The sequence below is a fragment of the Atractosteus spatula genome, unplaced genomic scaffold (genome assembly GCF_055471065.1).
Source record: "Atractosteus spatula isolate fAtrSpa1 unplaced genomic scaffold, fAtrSpa1.hap1 Scaffold_104, whole genome shotgun sequence".
Lineage (NCBI taxonomy): Eukaryota > Metazoa > Chordata > Actinopteri > Semionotiformes > Lepisosteidae > Atractosteus > Atractosteus spatula.
In genome coordinates, this window is record NW_028296658.1 from 93,179 (window position 1) to 111,644 (window position 18,466).

Consider the following 18,466-nt stretch of genomic DNA (forward strand, 5'->3'; position numbering starts at 1 on the left):
TTTCAAGTTATTGTGTTGAAATTTGCAATTACCCTCTGGCAGCGTATCGTGAGTGGTTTTTTTTCTCTCTCTTATATTTTTCTCTTTTGTTTACATCAATTGATGTTCAATAAACGTTTTGGGGGAAAAAACTATCGGACGCCAAACCCCGACTTGCCCTGTTGCCATGGGGATGGGCCGCCGGAAGCGGAAGGGGCGGAGCGGGGAGGGGGTTGGCGGGATCAGGAAGTTGTACTGGAACTCGACAGCGGATGTTGTAAGTGCGGCGCAAGCGAGGAGCTACTTGAAAACGTTAAAAACTCACTCCTTTCGGCTTTACCAAAAGGTAAACAATTCAGCAACAACTTCGCTGATTTTTTTGTGTGTGTGTTTCTGTTCGGTTACCTCGTAGTGGTACCGACAGTGGCCTTATAACGAGAACGCTGTGGATGTGGGGATGCTTCCAGTTTGTTATCCTAACTTGGGGTTCTGAAGAATGAAAACAAATAATTGTCGTTGTCTGAGAATATGTGGCAGCACAGTGTGTACAGCAGCAGCTGTGGGCGGACGAGCGGTTTTGTCGTGCCTGGGGCTTGGGTTTCTGCGGCTTCTCGAGGTTCAGCAGCGTCGGGCTGACTTTGGCGGCGCTTTCAAATGCACAACGTCTCTATTTACTGGGCGTGTGAAGTGAGAAAATGCCCCCTTCCCCCCCCCCCTAGCTATCCTTAGATAAAACGAACAGCGCCAGGAGGCGAGCAGTCCCCAGTATGCGCCGGGTTTTGTGGTTCTGTCGTGTTCCCGGCGCTGCCGGCCCGTGTGGAGCCGGTTCCGCCCCGAGCTGGACCGCCCGGTGTCTCGGGTTTGGGAAAGCCAGCCTGTCAGTTTGTCGGTGAATGTGGGGAGTTTTTAGGCTGTTCAGGACGGGGGCACAGCCGAGTTCTGGGAAATCCCTTTGTGAGATATATTCGTCGGGCTACTGAGAGTGGGGAATTCGTGTGTGAAAGCACCAAGATCCTCAGAAGTCTTTTTTTTTTACACTGTGATTAATAGAAGTTTAAGAGAGGTGACGATCTAGGCTACTCAGCCCATCCCGTTCTGTGGGTAGTGAGTAGATAATCTGTCTGCGGATCTCGTCCTAAAGTTTCTTGAAAGCTGCCAGTTTATCGGCTTTGGCATCGCCAGCCTGGCCAGGTAGCTCGTTCCACTCTCCTACCACCCTATGTGTAAAGAACCCCCTTCCCTGTTGGTTCCAAGGACCAGTGAGCGTCGGCTCTGGGTCGCTGGATGTACCGTGCAGAGCTCATTCATTCCGAGAGACAGTGTGGGCAGGCTCCGTCCTTTCTCACCTGCGGCAGATCGGAGCCGCGCCGCTGCTGTGCAAATGGTAGTTGTTATTGACTTTCGGGATAGGCATTAGGATACGGGGTGTACCGCCGTCGTGTCCCCCCTCCTGCTGCTGGAACACTGCAGCGCAGATAACGGGCTGGGCTGCGGGGCTCACGTTGTTCCCTCTACTCACCGTTACAGAAAACCAGGCAGGACTCCTGGGCACCCAGACTCCCGGTACAGGGAAGTCTGCTTCGTCAAGGCAGGAGTATTTCAATGCTTTTCTGCAACTGGTTTATTGAACCTTGCTGGCTTTGGCAACATTAGTATCGGGGGGGGGGAGAGGAATGAGTGTGGATCTGGGGCAAAATCATTGGTGCAAATCAGACCAACCTATCTGCCCCCCCCCCCCCGCAGATGGGAGGGGTTTGTAAGGGGTGCTCAGAGCGTTAGGGAGAGTCTGGCTCACCCTCTCCACCGAGAAGGTGGGAGCCGCCTCTGTGCCACTAGACTCAGGAAGACCTTCGCCCCCCCCCTCTGCAGTCTCGTTCCCGAGCAAGGCCGCCGGGCTCTTATCTGCTCAAACGCTGCCCCCCTGAATTCTTTATTTGGTGACGTTCGCCTGTTTCTGTTGTGTTACTGGGCTGGACGCTGCCATGAAAGATCATCTCCCCCTTGGGGAGCGGGCAGCTCGCATTGAATCGATCCAGTCCGGGGGGGGGGGGGGTTCACGGCGGAACAGCGCTGGGGCCCCGGGTTCAATTCCAGACCTGGGCTGCTGTGCTGTCTGCGTGGAGTTCGCATGTCCTCCCCGAGTTTGCGTTTAGTTTCCTCCCACAATCCAAAGACATGGTGGTGGCTCCTGGGAAAACTGCCCCTGGTGTGTGTGTGTGTGTCCTTTGATGGACTGGCGTCCCGTCCAGGGTGTACCCCGCCTCGCACCCGGCGCTTGCTGGGATAGGCTCCGGCTCCCCCCCCCCCGGATGGCTGGCCCGCTCCGGGTGTTTCCGGAGACCCGGCCGCTGTTCCTGCCGGCTGTGTGGTGACGAGTCTGGCCTCTGCGCAGGCTGCCCGGGGCGGAGAGCGAGGGAGGCCGAGACGCAGAGGGGAGGACGCTCAGCATGTCGTCGACGTCGCAGAAGCACCGTGCCTTCGTGGCGGAGCCCATGGGCGAGAAGCCCGTGATGGCGCTGGCGGGCATCGGGGAGGTCCTGGGCAAGAGGCTGGAGGAGAGGGGATTCGACAAGGTGAGCCGGGTTCGGGCCGGGGGCCGGGAGGGGGGGGTCCCTCCCAGCGGTCATATCGGCCGGTCTCGTCCTCGGGGCACCTGTGGTTTATATAGCGCCTCTCGCGACACGTCTTCTCAAGGTGCTTTACGGTACAGCAGTCGGACAGAGAGTCGCGTATCCATACACTGACCACTGCGGACGCTTTAGTGAAGCAGAGACTGGAGACGCCTGACTCAGGGGGACCTGTAAGACTGACCAGACTGGGGCTCCCCAGGACCGGGGCTGGGGGACAACTGATTCAGGGTGATCTGTAAGACTGACTGGACTGGGGCTCCCCAGGACCGGGGCTGGGGGACCCCTGATTCAAGGTGATCTGTGAGACTGACTGGACTGGGGCTCCCCAGGACCGGGGCTGGAGACCTTTGATTCAGGGCGACTGGACTGGGGCTCCCCAGGACTGGGCCTGGGGGACCCCTGATTCAGGGTGACCTGTAAGACTGACTGGACTGGGGCTCGCCAGGACCGGGGCTGGGGGACCCCTGATTCGGGGGGACCCGTAAGACACACCGGACAGCACAAGGGAGGGCGAGCTCTTCTCCCCCGTCTGCAGTGACGCTGCAGCACTGTTGCCGGGCTGGCTCGGCCGCTCCAGGGTTTAGCGGCTGCCAGGAGGTTGCAGGCTGTTCCCGGCTCGGAACGGAGGTCGGGCGAGGCGGCCCGGCAGCTGCCGTCGATCCCAGATTCCCATTCCGACGTTCCCGGGAGGATTCTCGGAGAGCCAACTTTGTCCATAGCCTCCCCCCCCCCCCCCCCACTCCAAGGATTTTGAAATCCCTTTCCTTCTGTCCAAGCCTAGAAAGACTGTGGAGGGAGGGGTCTCCGGAGCAGGTCAGGAAAGAGTCTGGGAGCACACCCATAAGCTGTGGGATCCAGAGCCCTCGGATCTGGCCGGGGTTCTGGCAGAGGTCGTGACTCCCTCGCCGCCCGCGCGGCTGGCGGTGGCCACGGGGGGGGGGGGGGGGCGCCACCCCACCCTCCCCACTCCGGGGGCTGCAGAGCCGGCGGCCGCTGGTCTCCGTGCCCGGCGGGTGGCGTGGTGTCCTCACGTCGCGTCTCCTTCCCTCCCCAGGCTTACGTGGTGCTGGGCCAGTTCCTGCTGCTGAGGAAGGACGAGGAGCTGTTCCGGGACTGGCTGAAGGACGTCTGCGGCGCCAACGCCAAGCAGCAGTCCGACTGCTTCAGCTGTCTGAAGGAATGGTGCGACTCCTTCCTGTAGTACCGCTGGGCCGCCTGGGGGGGGCGCCTGCTGCCCCTTCACCCCTTCTTCCCTTCCTTTTTTTTTTTTCCTCCACTTCTGTGTCGCGTTTTAGGCTCTGCTGGGCTATTTTCTTTTAAGGGGGGGGGGGCAAAAAATCTGGGTTTTTATCCTCCATGGTGTTTTCGTGTCGTGATCCGAGGCCTGTGAGGGGGGAGGGGGGTTGGTTTGTGCCTTTGCTGTGCCCCCTTACCCAACCCAGGCCACCCCCAAAACTGCCCCCCTCTACACAGCCGATCCCCCTGCCCCCTCTGACCCCCCACCCCCCCCCCCCGTCTGCCCAGTCACTATTTTAAACCTCGTTTTGTCTCTGGCTCTGCCCACTGCGTTGTTGCCAAGCTGCTGTTGGGGGGGCAATCTGGGTGATCAAGGCCAGGAGTAAAATTGCCCCTCCCCCACCCCGGGACAGATCCCCCCCCCTGACTGGTCCCTGAGGCCGCCCGCCCCAGTATTATTCGGAGACTCCTGCAGTGCCCGAGCCTTCCCAGGAGTCTTGCAAACCCCGGTTTCTCCGGGGGGGGGGGACGGGTGGCCACACGGCGTGCCGCCACCCCTCCTTCGGAAAGGCCGTTTTTTAAAAAAAAAATTCGGATCGGGCGGAAGAAACCCGGATGTGTGCCGGTACCGGTGTGGCCTCCCCACCGGAGCCCTGCGGCCTGTAGGTCACAGGAGGCCGGGACGGGCGATGCCGTCGCTCCGGTGGCGTGGCGGTTGTTATCCCAGCCCCCGGTCGCTTTTACGAGAGCCCCTGTGGACGGGAAGGGGTCCTCCCGGTGTGTGGGCTGTCTCTGGACCTCACGCCCGGGATCTTATCTTGTATGAAGTCCTCACCGGCCATGTGGTTTGAACTCCCATACTCGCCTTTCTGCTCCGCTGGTCCTGCACCCTGTTCTCGAGCCCCTGCAGGTGGTAGAACCTGGGGCGGATCAGACCGCAGGGCGGCTGGGGGTGCGATTCCTCACGCTGCAATACACTGCGCAGGGGGAGTCTGCTTACAGCACCGCGAGACCTGGGGTGCGTCCGACCGCGGTGCAGCAGGGGAGGCAGGTTACAGCACCGCGAGACCTGGGGTGCGTCCGACCGCGGTGCAGCAGGGGAGGCAGGTTACAGCACCGCGAGACCTGGGGTGCGTCCGACCACGGTGCAGCAGGGGAGGCAGGTTACAGCACCGCGAGACCTGGGGTGCGTCCGACCACGGTGCAGCAGGGGAGGCAGGTTACAGCACCGCGAGACCTGGGGTGCGTCCGACCGCGGTGCAGCAGGGGAGGCAGGTTGCTGTCCCTGCTAGATGATCTGCTAGGTGGTAGCCAGAAGGAGATCATTGAACAAAAAAGTGAAAAGGGAAAAAAAAAATGTTTCCAGCATCCAGCATTGTCAGGTAGGCTCTTTCTCTTCAGTCACGCTATAGAGTTTTTAACCTGGTGTCCGTTTAGCCCAGCCTTTTATAATTATCCGCATCCGAGTCCATTGCAGGAATATATTTTCCCAATCTAGACGTATAAAAACGTTTTCCAGTGTGGTTGAGGTGTGCAGGGTGGGAGAACACAGAGCAGTAGGGTGAGAATCGGGGACTCTTACAGCGAATATCACACAAACAGTGAGGCAGACAGGACTGAGAAGACCTCCCTTTGGATATGCACGTCTTGTTTATGGTCGTTAGGGGCAACTAGCACGTTACTGCGCCCGTCTGAGAGCTGATGGATGATTTGATTAGCAATGAATGAACAGTTATTGAAGAGTTGTTTTATTCTTCAGTTCGTACGAAGAAAAGGGGGGGGGGCGGTTTTCAAACTGTGGGGGGAGAGGTTCAGCCCGTGGGGAATACTGTCGCCCGGAACGTTTGGGGGATCCGGGACAAACCCAGTTTCCCGGTGCTGGCGTCTGCTCCCCTCTTTCTCAGCGGGCCTTACCCAGCTGGCTTGAAACTGACACAAGGGGTCCTGTTCCTCGGTTACTGTGAAGAGAAACGACTTCTATTTTAAACAAAGGCACTTGGAACAGGAGGGGATCCTTTTGAATTTATTGGTTCCATTTTATTTTTTTTAAATAAACTGAAGTGAGATGAGATCGTCTGGTTGTGGGTTGTTGGTTTTTTTTTTAGCAGTAGTGTGTGTGCGCATTTTGGACCTTAAAAGCAGAAAATGAAATATCAGGCCGAAAAATAAATAAAAAGTGAATGAAGACATAGGGACCCAACTGGACAACAGTCACAGGTCTTTTACTCCTTTTATTTCCTGCTTCTCTCTCTTTGCCTTCTTCCACCCCTCCTACAGAAAGGTAATGTGAATTAAAAGGCCCGCTTCCCCCCTCCGTCTGCGATAGTGACGTCGATTAACCTCATTTTCCGACTAAACTAGAACTACCGCAAGGACACCCCTCCTGTTCCTGCAAAGCCGAGCGCTGCATCTGCTGTCAGCTCCTGTGTTTTTAGATGTGCGGGGAAGGGACAGGCTCCTCCACAGCTAGATGGGGGTGAATCTAAAACACAGGCCTCCGTTCCTGGGTACCTCCCCGTCTCCAGCAACACCCCCAAATCTGACAGACCAATCTTGCTAATTTATTAGGTGTGTCGCACGCACTAGCCTCTCTCCCACCGCCTGATCTTCAGCTTCTCCTGCTCACTCCTCGCTCTCTAATGGAGAAGCTGTGGAGAAGGGGTCTCGGCTCCCAGCTGTGCTTCTGCTTTGCTTCCACCCTTCGTCCTGCTCCTTCCTGGTTTAGCGTCCCGGCAAACGAGAGCCTAGCGCCGGAAGCACAGGGCGCGGAAAGAAACTGCCCTGCAGGGGGTGCTAACCTATCGCCAGATGAATTAGAGAAGCCAGTTATCTATAACCCCATCTCTGGGCATGTTGGGCGGAAAGAGGAACATGCAGGCTCCGCATGGAAGGTTCCCCCAAGCCTAAATAGAACGCAGGAGGTAAGAGCTATGCGGCAGCTGCACTAAAACCCACTCCCTTCGACCGGCCTGCCCTCGAGCCCACGTTTCACTACCAGGATGCCGAGCGAGAGCGGGCTCCCATATTCCCCTCTCGCCCTTCTGCAGGCGCCCACTAGGCGGCGCTGCTGCCCACCCACCCACACACACACCAGGGAGCTCCGATACCCAGAGACGGGGGGCAGGGTTCACACCAGGTACTCCTCCCATCCTGCCTGTTCATGAGACACTAAACACCAGATTCCAAACAGAAAAATACCCCAGACCCTGGCGTTCCGGATAAGATCCGGGGATGAACTGGACACTACCTACGAGCCGGGCTGGCTGGGCCTCCTCCCGGCCACGGAGGGTGCGGAGGAGAGAGGGGCAGGATGGGAATGGGAGCCATCTGCCAGTCTCGGGGTGATGCGTCACTGCAAGTGGGAGCGGTAGGGTACCCCTCACCCGAGCTCCTTCCAAAAAAAACCCTCCTGCTCCCCGATCCCGCGCCGGCGGCGTTAGTCCACAACCGCGGATGAGCACATCCTGTTTATCCCGCACAGCCTGGCCCCTCGGTACAGGTAGTAGTAGCCCTGCGAGAACACAGAAGGAAGAGGTCAGCGGGGGGGGGGAATTGAAGGGGCTTCCTCGAACCCCTGTTCCTGTTTTTAGATTGCAGAGAGAGCAGCTTGGAAACAGTTTTGAATCCTTCAGCAACCAGTCCCTCCCCACCCACCCCCCGACGAGCCTGCAGGGGGCACTGGGACTCAGCGCTGCTGAGAGAACCCAGGATAGCTAATCCCCAGCCTGCCCCCAGGTGGCATCGTGGGGAATCGTGATCACAGTGTGCTCCTGAACCGGACCAGCGAGCTCTGGCCTGTAGGGGTACAGTGTGACCCAGATTGGACCGGCGGGCTCTGGACTGTAGGGGAACAGTGTGACCCAGACTGGACCGGCGGGCTCTGGACTGTAGGGGTACAGTGTGACCCAGACCGGACCAGCGATCTCTGGACTGTAGGGGTACAGTGTGACCCAGATTGGACCGGCGGGCTCTGGACTGTAGGGGTACAGTGTGACCCAGACCGGACCGGCGGGCTCTGGACTGTAGGGGTACAGTGTGACCCAGACCGGACCGGTGAGCTCTGGACTGTAGGGGTACAGTGTGACCCAGACCGGACCGGCGATCTCTGGACTGTAGGGGTACAGTGTGACCCAGACTGGACCGGCGGGCTCTGGACTGTAGGGGTACAGTGTGACCCAGACTGGACCGGCGGGCTCTGGACTGTAGGGGTACAGTGTGACCCAGACTGGACCGGTGAGCTCTGGACTGTAGGGGTACAGTGTGACCCAGACTGGACCGGTGGGCTCTGGCCTGTAGGGGTACAGTGTGACCCAGACTGGACCGGTGGGCTCTGGACTGTAGGGGCACAGTGTGACCCAGACCGGACCGGCGATCTCTGGACTGTAGGGGTACAATGTGGCCTCTATAAACCTCTTGGCAGTGCACTATGAAAAACAACTTTTAAAAATCTCTCCCACCTGCTCTCCATAGTCTTCCCCCCAGCTGTTCTTGATGGCCCAGAATGGGATTCCGTTGCCTGGAAATAAAACAACAGATTCCTTGTCACAGCAGTCTGGTCCACTCCAGGTTTTACAGATCACTTGTTCCAGCCCCTCTCTCTAGAAACATGACAGGCAGAAGCTTAACTGTTTAACAGCTGCTCAGCCTGGGGGAAATGAGTGCAGAGTTAAGTTGATTTGTCGTGTGCACAAGTGCGAGGAAGTGCTTATTTTGCACGTATGTTCCAATACAAAGACATTAAGGAAACGAGCTTAATCACAGAACAGCAGCAGCAGCAGCAACAGCAAAGTTAAATAACACACAGCTTAAACAAAACTCAACACCAGCAGTTGTGCCACAGAAACACCGGTGTGAATCAGAGGTCGAGGGAGAATTCGGGAATCTGCCAGTCTGTGGGAAGAAGCTGTCTCTGAGTCTGGAGGTGTGTTCCTATAACGCGGACCAGTGGGCAGTACTCCCAGCCTTCCCGAGACAGTGACTTGTCCACAATGGGGAGGAGCTGGTGCCCAGTGATGGAGTGGGCCGACCTGATCACCCCCTTGAAGGCCTTTTAGCGCGCTGCTGCCCAGCCACACTGTCATCCCGCACAAGGAGTCACTACCGCGATTCACGCCCAGGAAGAGCAGCTGCCAGGAACAGAGACTTACGCTGTCCGTAGCCCACGAGCAGCACGGCGTGGTCGATCATCCAGGGGTTACAGAAGATCTTGAGGGGGTGAGAGATGCCCCTCCTGTAGAACTGGGCACACAGAGGGAGCTAGATGAGACCTCAATACTGTAGTCACACTGGGGCGCCCCCAGTCCAGTGAGCCCTACCTGTTTCCGAGGACCAGGAGCACCCGTGAGTTACTGACCAATTAACTAATTAAGTGGTCTGTTCCATGAAGGCAGCTCCAGTCTGTATCTGCTCCCCATGATCTCCGAGCCCTCGGGAGAAAGGGCCGTTTTAATGGTGACCTGTGCCCTCTGGGCAGGGGCGCGCTGAGGACCCCCTCCGCTGTGCAGACGGCACCCCCCCCCCCCCCCACGCACACACACGCACGCACACGCACGCACACGCACGCACGGTACCTGCATGGCAAAAGCATTGAGAGCCACAGAGATGGGTCCATTCTTCGCCAGCCAGGCCGCCATGTCTGAAAGGACAGCACAGGTCTCAGACAGCTCTCCTCCCCCACCCCCCCGTCCCTGTACCCCCTGTCTCTGTTTCCCCTGTCTCTCTCCCTCCCGGTCTCTGTACCCCCCGTCTCTCTCCCTCCTGGTCTCTGTACCCCCTGTCTCTTTCCCTGTTTGTCTGTCCCACCTGTTTCTCTGTCTCTACCTGTCCCTGTACACCCCTGTCTCTCTCCCTGTCTGTCTCTGGCCCACCTGTCTCTCTCCCTGTCTGTCTCTGGCCCACCTGTCTCATCCTTGGAGATCTCCACAGAGCTGTTGATGTAGGCCGCCACCTTCCCAGAGGAGAATCCACAGGCCTGCTTGTGTCCCTTGTAGCTGTAGTCCGTCTCCGTCTCCAGACCCCCTGCAGTGTCGGGACACCGGGAGATCAGTCATCCCATCCCTTAGGAAACCTCCCCTCTCCCCCTCCCTCTGTCCCTCCCTCCCCGGCTCGGATGAGCTCTCACCCAGTTTCTCGATGGCTTCGTAGGCGTTGCTGGGCAGCCCTCCTCCACAGGCCTGGTCCAGCTTGTCACAGTCCACCAGCTCTGCAGGACAGGCACTGGTCACCACACAGAGACAAACAGATGGACACAGAGAGGGGCAGAGGACAGAGAGAGACAGCAGGACACAGAGGGAAGCAGAGGACAGAGAGAGAAAGAGGAGAGAGAGGTAGAGGGACAGAGGACAGAGAGGCAGCAGCACACAAGAGGGAGACAGCAGGGGACAGAGGACAGAGGGAGACGCACCCTGCTCCGACAGAGACATCAGCTTCCCGGTCTTCAGGAACCACTGGCCCTCGATGTTGCCCGTCACAGAGAACGCCCAGCAGGACCCACACATGCCCTGCAGACACAGATGCAACAGTGCCCATTTCAAGTGCCTGTCCCTGTCTGTCCGCCCTTTGTGTGTCCTGTCTCCATCCCTCTCTTTCTCTGTGTCCCTCTCTCCCTGTGTCCTGTCCAGTCTCCGTCCCTCTCTCCCTGTGTCCCTCTCTCCCTGTGTCCTGTCCAGTCTCCGTCCCTCTCACTCTGTGTCCTGTCCCGTCTCCGTCCCTCTCTCCCTGTCTCCTGTCCTGTCCCGTCTCCGTCCCTCTCTCCCTGTGTCCTGTCCAGTCTCCGTCCCTCTCTCCCTGTGTCCTGTCCTGTCCCGTCTCCGTCCCCCTCTCCCTGTGTCCTGTCCAGTCTCTGTCCACCTCTCTCCTCCTGACCTGGTCCTTGACAGGGCTGACCGCTCCGTGCTCCCTCCAGTCCCAGGAGGCCGGGGCAGGCTCGTGGGGGACCCTGGCCTGCTTCATGGGCCGCGGGGGGGCTGCGGTGAGGAGGGGGTTCAGGTACAGCGACTGGAACTCGTCCTCTGGGGGGCGACAGAGGCACGGCTGGATTAGTGACCCAACCAAGGATCCGTCTGTCAGGGTCAGGCTTAGGAAAGCGGGCTCTGGGTTCGAGCAGCCACCCTGCCTGCTGGCCGCTGGCCCGGCCGTTACCTGTGAGGTCACTGAACTTGGTGACCCCGTATTCAGCGGATCCCTGGTCCAGCGCCTGCAGCTTCCGGGCGGTCTCCAGATTGTCCGCAAAAATCCGGAACCTCCTGTGGGCTTCTGGGAGGAGAAGAGGGAGTGGTCAGAGGGGCACAGAGGGTGTAGAGTAGGGGGCCAGTGTGTTCAGGGTGAGGGTGTTTTAAGTGTATCCGGAGTGGTTGTGTCCAGTGTTCAGGGCCCCACAGATCCTACCCTCGGCTGTGTCATAGCTCTTGTTGTACTGCGTCACGAAGTCCTTGAACACCAACCGCAGGAGGGACGACTCATTCTGCACAGGAAAGAGGCCAGAAAAAGGCATGAGAGTGGACCTGCAGTCCAGCCGGGAGCTGGCTTACCAACTTCCTCTGCCACTGCAGCGGAGGGGGCTGTGTTACCTGCTCCAGGTGATCAGCTGGGACAGGGGAGACAGGTACGTCCTCCTTTTGGCTGGGCTCTTCAGGAACATCTGGAACACAAAAAACACTGTGATGGAGAGCCGTCTGTCCATCACAGTTCTGAGTAGGAAGTACGGCGAGTGTAATGTACAGTATATTTCACCAGATGTGCAGTGTGCACTGGACAGATACACCAGCTGTGCAGTATATGCAGTAAACACACCGGCTGTGCAGTGTGCACTGGACAGATACACCAGCTGTGCAGTATATACAGTAAACACACCAGCTGTACAGTATATACAGTAAACACACCGGCTGTGCAGTGTGCACTGGACAGATACACCAGCTGTACAGTATATACAGTAAACACACCGGCTGTGCAGTGTGCACTGGACAGATACACCAGCTGTGCAGTATATACAGTAAACACACCAGCTGTACAGTATATACAGTAAACACACCGGCTGTGCAGTGTGCACTGGACAGATACACCAGCTGTACAGTATATACAGTAAACACACCGGCTGTGCAGTGTGCACTGGACAGATACACCAGCTGTGCAGTATATGCAGTAAACACACCGGCTGTGCAGTGTGCACTGGACAGATACACCAGCTGTGCAGTATATACAGTAAACACACCGGCTGTGCAGTGTGCACTGGACAGATACACCAGCTGTGCAGTATATACAGTAAACACACCAGCTGTACAGTATATACAGTAAACACACCGGCTGTACAGTGTGCACTGGACAGATACACCAGCTGTGCAGTATATACAGTAAACACACCAGCTGTACAGTATATACAGTAAACACACCGGCTGTGCAGTGTGCACTGGACAGATACACCAGCTGTGCAGTATATACAGTAAACACACCGGCTGTGCAGTGTGCACTGGACAGATACACCAACTGTACAGTATATACAGTAAACACACCGGCTGTGCAGTGTACACTGGACAGATACACCAGCTGTGCAGTATATACAGTAAACACACCAGCTGTACAGTATATACAGTAAACACACCGGCTGTGCAGTGTACACTGGACAGATACACCAGCTGTACAGTATATACAGTAAACACACCGGCTGTGCAGTGTGCACTGGACAGATACACCAGCTGTGCAGTATATACAGTAAACACACCGGCTGTGCAGTGTACACTGGACAGATACACCAGCTGTGCAGTATATACAGTAAACACACCGGCTGTGCAGTGTACACTGGACAGATACACCAGCTGTGCAGTGTGCACTGGACAGATACACCAGCTGTGCAGTATATGCAGTAAACACACCGGCTGTGCAGTGTGCACTGGACAGATACACCAGCTGTGCAGTATATACAGTAAACACACCGGCTGTGCAGTGTACACTGGACAGATACACCAGCTGTGCAGTATATACAGTAAACACACCGGCTGTGCAGTGTACACTGGACAGATACACCAGCTGTGCAGTATATACAGTAAACACACCGGCTGTGCAGTGTGCACTGGACAGATACACCAGCTGTGCAGTATATACAGTAAACACACCAGCTGTACAGTATATACAGTAAACACACCGGCTGTGCAGTGTGCACTGGACAGATACACCAGCTGTGCAGTATATACAGTAAACACACCGGCTGTGCAGTGTACACTGGACAGATACACCAGCTGTGCAGTATATACAGTAAACACACCGGCTGTGCAGTGTGCACTGGACAGATACACCAGCTGTGCAGTATATACAGTAAACACACCGGCTGTGCAGTGTACACTGGACAGATACACCAGCTGTGCAGTATATACAGTAAACACACCGGCTGTGCAGTGTGCACTGGACAGATACACCAGCTGTGCAGTATATACAGTAAACACACCGGCTGTGCAGTGTGCACTGGACAGATACACCAGCTGTGCAGTATATACAGTAAACACACCGGCTGTGCAGTGTACACTGGACAGATACACCAGCTGTGCAGTATATACAGTAAACACACCGGCTGTGCAGTGTGCACTGGACAGATACACCAGCTGTGCAGTATATACAGTAAACACACCGGCTGTGCAGTATATGCAGTAAACACACCGGCTGTGCAGTGTACACTGGACAGATACACCAGCTGTGCAGTATATACAGTAAACACACCGGCTGTGCAGTGTGTACAGTATATGCACACCAGTGTATGTGTGTGGAGCTGTTTCTCATGACCAACCCTCAGCAGTGTGCTCAGTGTGCAGGCGAGTATGTCTGACCTGCTGGCTTGCACTTCTGCTTCAGCAGACTGGCCTTGCTCTCCCATGGGATGTCCCACACCTCAAACAGGCACAGCTCCCTCTGCAAAAATCAACACGGGCTCACGGTGCGTACAGGAGCTGCGCCTGTAGGGTTACAGCTGGGATTAGGGTTGGGAATAAAACCCGGATTAGTGACAGGGAGTGAGGGGGATCTTGAGAGCATGGATGGAGTAGGTTACTGGATAAGAACTGGAGTTTAGGACAGAGTTAGGGTCAGTATCAGAGGCTATCACAGGGCTGCAGGCGTGTGTGTTTAATGTGAATCACACTGCTGTGAGTCTTCAGAGTCACAGGATTCAGAGTCCTGTGACCAGACCGGGTGGCCTGACTCTCCACCACCCTCCCCCACACCAGTGTGCTGCGGCAGCCATCTTGGCTCTAGTTGCTGCTCCAGACTCCAGAGCCAACATGGTGGAGGTTCACTGCCTTCAGCTTTCCCCCCCAGTTTCCTTCCCTAGGGTCCTGAGGCCAAACCCTGTGGCAGCTCATACTCGCCATACCTTCAGGGCGTGGGGATCCAGGACGAGCTGGCAGAGCTGGGGGTCAGGCGGCGCCGATTTCTTGCAGGGGGTGTTCCCCACTTCCACCAGCACCCTGTACCTCACTCCTCTGGCCACCTGTATGCACAGGGCAAGAGCGCACGCGTTAGCTCACCCAGCCCCATCCCTTACAGAGGCTCCTGCACCCTGCGTGCAGCAGTCAGAGGGGCTATCACACACATCCAGCGCACAGCACAGCCATCTATCTGCCCGTCCGTGTCTGCAACTGGCCAGTCACGAGCTGTCAGGACTTCCTGTCCAGCTACAGGACATCAGTCCAGCTGCAGAGACATTAATCCATCTGACTGTCCAGCTACAGTACATCAGTCCTTCTGTCCGTCCAGCAGCAGAGACATTAATACATCTGAGTGTCCAGCTACAGTACATCAGTCCTTCTGTCCGTCCAGCTGCAGAGACATTAATCCATCTGACTGTCCAGCTACAGGACATCAGTCCTTCTGTCCGTCCAGCTGCAGAGACATTAATCCATCTGACTGTCCAGCTACAGGACATCAGTCCTTCTGTGCAGCTGTAGATCAGTCCACCTGTTTGTCCAGATCTGTCAAAATAATCTTTGCACCGGTGAGATCATTAGAAACAACATGGATCCCAGTTAAAAACGGAATGTCATTAATCTCACTGTGGCAATACTTACCAGAACCTTACACACAGCTCAGAGGAACCAGGACTGTTCAGGGGCTCAAGGAATTATGTCAACTTGATTGCTTATCGATTGATCGGTTTATAACGATCTAGTCTGTTGCGTTGCGCATCTGTTTTCTTGATTTTCACAGCTCCAGAGTCAAACTCCACGACTATTTAGTATCTTACATAACCGTGCTCGTTCGCAGTACTTTTTTACAGCTGCAGTTCACACGCGGATCTTATTTATGGTTCAATAACAAAACGTCATCGATGTACCTGTTTGGTGGCGGAAACAATTCTGCTGATTCGTCGCAGATACATCCCGTTCGAACCCATGTTGTAACGCTCTTCCGCGAACCGGACCGCCCTCTGTACACCAGGGTCAGAACCCGACACCCGAACCGCGGCTCCGAACAGCCGCTCCTTCGCCAGCCCATCTTCCCGGGACAGAACCGAGCCAAGAATTAAGGAGAGAATCAGAATAAGTGGACCTCGGCGCCGGTACGACCCAGTATCCATGGTTCTGTTCTGCGTGTGCCTCTCTGTTGTTGTTGTTGTCTGAGACTGCGGACGACCCGGATTCCTGATCAAGGGATTTGCCCCCAACGAATATGGCGACGCCGGGTTGGTTTTTTTTTCCCCCCAGTCTGCTGGAGGCTTTGCCCCTCACAGACATGGCGCTTGAGCGTAGCCGACTGCGGTGACGTAATATGTTTTGAAAAACCGTGTGAAAACGTTTTACATTCCTCCGTGGCTTCGTCTGCATGTGACTGAGCTTAGGTAAAACTGGGGCTGTTTCTCTGCGGCGCTGATAAGGCTGGTAGGTAAGCAGTCAAGTGAACAATAACAAGGACGTATAGACACATGCTGCCATTATATTGCTACCGCTATATGAAGGAACGGGCAGCTATTCTGACCATTAAAATCGGAATGAAAGTGGATGAATGGCTTATTACGCAGGTGACACTGAGTCAATCATTCATTCTATTAAGCCTCAGAAGAGGGACTGAGCAGATATGGAGTTTCAGATTCCTCTGCTGTGCCCAAAAGGAGCAGCAGGTGGCGATAGACGCTCACGAACTCTCTTCATCTTTCTCCTTTGCCAGAGTCCAAAGACATGCTGTGGTGAAGAACTGGCTCTGGTGTGAGTGTGTGTGACTGTGTGTGTGTGTCCTGTGATGGACTGGCATCCTGTCCAGGGTGAGTGTGTGTGGCTGTGTGTGTGGTGTCCTCTGATGGACTGGCGTCCTGTCCAGGGTGAGTGTGTGTGGCTGTGTGTGTGTGTCCTCTGATGGACTGGTGTCCTGTCCAGGGTGAGTGTGTGTGTGTGTGTCCTGTGATGGACTGGCGTCCTGTCCAGGGTGAGTGTGTGTGGCTGTGTGTGTGGTGTCCTCTGATGGACTGGCGTCCTGTCCAGGGTGAGTGTGTGTGGCTGTGTGTGTGTGTCCTCTGATGGACTGGCATCCTGTCCAGGGTGAGTGTGTGTGGCTGTGTGTGTGGTGTCCTCTGATGGACTGGCGTCCTGTCCAGGGTGAGTGTGTGTGGCTGTGTGTGTGTGTCCTCTGATGGACTGGCATCCTGTCCAGGGTGAGTGTGTGTGGCTGTGTGTGTGTGTCCTCTGATGGACTGGCGTCCTGTCCAGGGTGAGTGTGTGTGGCTGTGTGTGTGTGTCCTCTGATGGACTGGTGTCCTGTCCAGGGTGAGTGTGTGTGTGTGTGTGTGTGTCCTGTGATGGACTGGTGTCCTGTCCAGGGTGAGTGTGTGTGTGTGTGTGTGTCCTGTGATGGACTGGTGTCCTGTCCAGGGTGAGTGTGTGTGTGTGTGACTGTGTGACTGTGTGTGTGTCCTGTGATGGACTGGCATCCTGTCCAGGGTGAGTGTGTGTGTGTGTGTCCTGTGATGGACTGGCGTCCTGTCCAGGGTGAGTGTGTGTGTGTGTGTGTGTGTCCTGTGATGGACTGGTGTCCTGTCCAGGGTGAGTGTGTGTGTGTGTGTGACTGTGTGACTGTGTGTGTGTCCTGTGATGGACTGGCATCCTGTCCAGGGTGAGTGTGTGTGTGTGTGTCCTGTGATGGACTGGCGTCCTGTCCAGGGTGTGTGTGTCCTGTGATGGACTGGCGTCCTGTCCAGGGTGAGTGTGTGTGTGTGTCCTGTGATGGACTGGGGTCCTGTCCAGGGTGAGTGAGTGTGTGTGTGTGTGTGTGTGTGTGTCCTGTGATGGACTGGTGTCCTGTCCAGGGTGAGTGTGTGTGTGTGTGACTGTGTGACTGTGTGTGTGTCCTGTGATGGACTGGCATCCTGTCCAGGGTGAGTGTGTGTGTGTGTCCTGTGATGGACTGGCGTCCTGTCCAGGGTGAGTGTGTGTGTGTGTCCTGTGATGGACTGGGGTCCTGTCCAGGGTGAGTGTGTGTGACTGTGTGTGTGTCCTGTGATGGACTGGCGTCCTGTCCAGGGTGAGTGTGTGTGGCTATGTGTGTGTGTCCTCTGATGGACTGGTGTCCTGTCCAGGGTGAGTGTGTGTGTGTGTGTGTGTGTGTCCTGTGATGGACTGGTGTCCTGTCCAGGGTGAGTGTGTGTGTGTGACTGTGTGACTGTGTGTGTGTCCTGTGATGGACTGGCGTCCTGTCCAGGGTGAGTGTGTGTGTGTGTGTGTGTGTGTCCTGTGATGGACTGGTGTCCTGTCCAGGGTGTGTGTGTCCTGTGATGGACTGGTGTCCTGTCCAGGGTGAGTGTGTGTGTGTGTCCTGTGATGGACTGGGGTCCTGTCCAGGGTGAGTGTGTGTGTGTGTGTGTGTGTCCTGTGATGGACTGGTGTCCTGTCCAGGGTGTGTGTGTCCTGTGATGGACTGGTGTCCTGTCCAGGGTGAGTGTGTGTGTGTGTCCTGTGATGGACTGGGGTCCTGTCCAGGGTGAGTGTGTGTGACTGTGTGTGTGTCCTGTGATGGACTGGCGTCCTGTCCAGGGTGAGTGTGTGTGAGTGTGTGTGTGTGTGTGTGTGTGTGTGTGTGTGTGTGTCCTGGGAGACGCAGTGGTCATTCTGCACCTCAGTTCAGTGTCTCATCCGAGGGACAGCAGAGCAGCGTCTCCCACACCACAGTAACCCAGGTTACCACATCAGGGTGCTGCTTTATACCCCCCCCGGACTGGGGGGTGGGAAGAGCACCCCCACCTGCCCACCAACACCAGTTGCAACACCAGTCAGGCTGTTGATCTGTTTAATAAACCCAATTCATATATCACTTCATTCACTGGGGCACCCTTAACGAGGCTCTCACCGCAGTTAACGAATGTCCAGTTAGCACAGAGATACTGTTATCGCAGGAGCCAGATTTAGCAGGAGTTATCTCTCAGGGTGTGGTATCCAGTATCCAGTATCAGATGGATGACGGCCTCTCTGGGGAAAGTCCTGGGTCAGCGCCTGGCTTGCGTCCATGGCTACTATCCGTCTCCACAGTTCTGGCCAAAGTCCTCTCCACGTCAGGCCCGGAGCGCACACACTCTCCTCTCCTGTGTGCTCCAGTGGGATCTATTAGTGAGCTAGAAGACACACTGGACTGGGGCTCCCCAGGAACAGGGCGGGGGG

At 56.3% G+C, this 18,466-nt stretch overlaps 2 protein-coding genes across 3 annotated transcripts; one reads left to right on the forward strand and one right to left on the reverse strand.

The window, feature by feature from the left end:
- Positions 1-183: 183 nt before the first annotated feature.
- Positions 184-5,914, forward strand: LOC148809999 (barrier-to-autointegration factor). The gene is made up of 3 exons (XM_088909166.1): positions 184-325; positions 2,372-2,552; positions 3,664-5,914. The coding sequence occupies exons 2-3, from the start codon at positions 2,427-2,429 to the stop codon at positions 3,808-3,810; spliced, it is 273 nt and encodes a 90-aa protein (XP_088765292.1). The 5' UTR covers positions 184-325; positions 2,372-2,426; the 3' UTR covers positions 3,811-5,914.
- Positions 5,915-6,056: 142 nt separating this feature from the next.
- Positions 6,057-15,491, reverse strand: ctsf (cathepsin F). Of its 2 annotated transcripts, XM_088909161.1 has the most exons (14): positions 15,160-15,491; positions 14,200-14,316; positions 13,658-13,739; positions 11,414-11,484; positions 11,232-11,307; positions 10,986-11,099; positions 10,710-10,855; positions 10,249-10,345; positions 9,967-10,047; positions 9,744-9,863; positions 9,416-9,480; positions 8,993-9,083; positions 8,303-8,361; positions 6,057-7,356 (listed from the first exon to the last, which is right to left on the reverse strand). In XM_088909161.1, the coding sequence occupies exons 1-14, from the start codon at positions 15,400-15,402 to the stop codon at positions 7,282-7,284; spliced, it is 1,437 nt and encodes a 478-aa protein (XP_088765287.1). In that variant the 5' UTR covers positions 15,403-15,491; the 3' UTR covers positions 6,057-7,281. The 2 variants fall into 2 exon arrangements, with proteins under 2 accessions (XP_088765287.1, XP_088765286.1); XM_088909160.1 differs by lacking the exon at positions 8,993-9,083 and having other exon boundaries at positions 15,160-15,490.
- Positions 15,492-18,466: the final 2,975 nt, after the last annotated feature.

Coding starts and splice junctions, on each gene's coding strand:
- LOC148809999 (XM_088909166.1), top strand. CDS start 2,427: ATGTCGTCGACGTCGCAGAAGCACCGTGCCTTCGTGGCGGAGCCCATG. Junction 2,553..3,663: donor AGGAGAGGGGATTCGACAAG/GTGAGCCGGGTT, acceptor TTCCCTCCCCAG/GCTTACGTGGTGCTGGGCCA.
- ctsf (XM_088909161.1), bottom strand. CDS start 15,402: ATGGATACTGGGTCGTACCGGCGCCGAGGTCCACTTATTCTGATTCTC. Junction 10,346..10,709: donor TCAGCCCTGTCAAGGACCAG/GTCAGGAGGAGA, acceptor CTGTGTCTGCAG/GGCATGTGTGGGTCCTGCTG. Junction 9,864..9,966: donor CGAAGCCATCGAGAAACTGG/GTGAGAGCTCAT, acceptor CCGACACTGCAG/GGGGTCTGGAGACGGAGACG.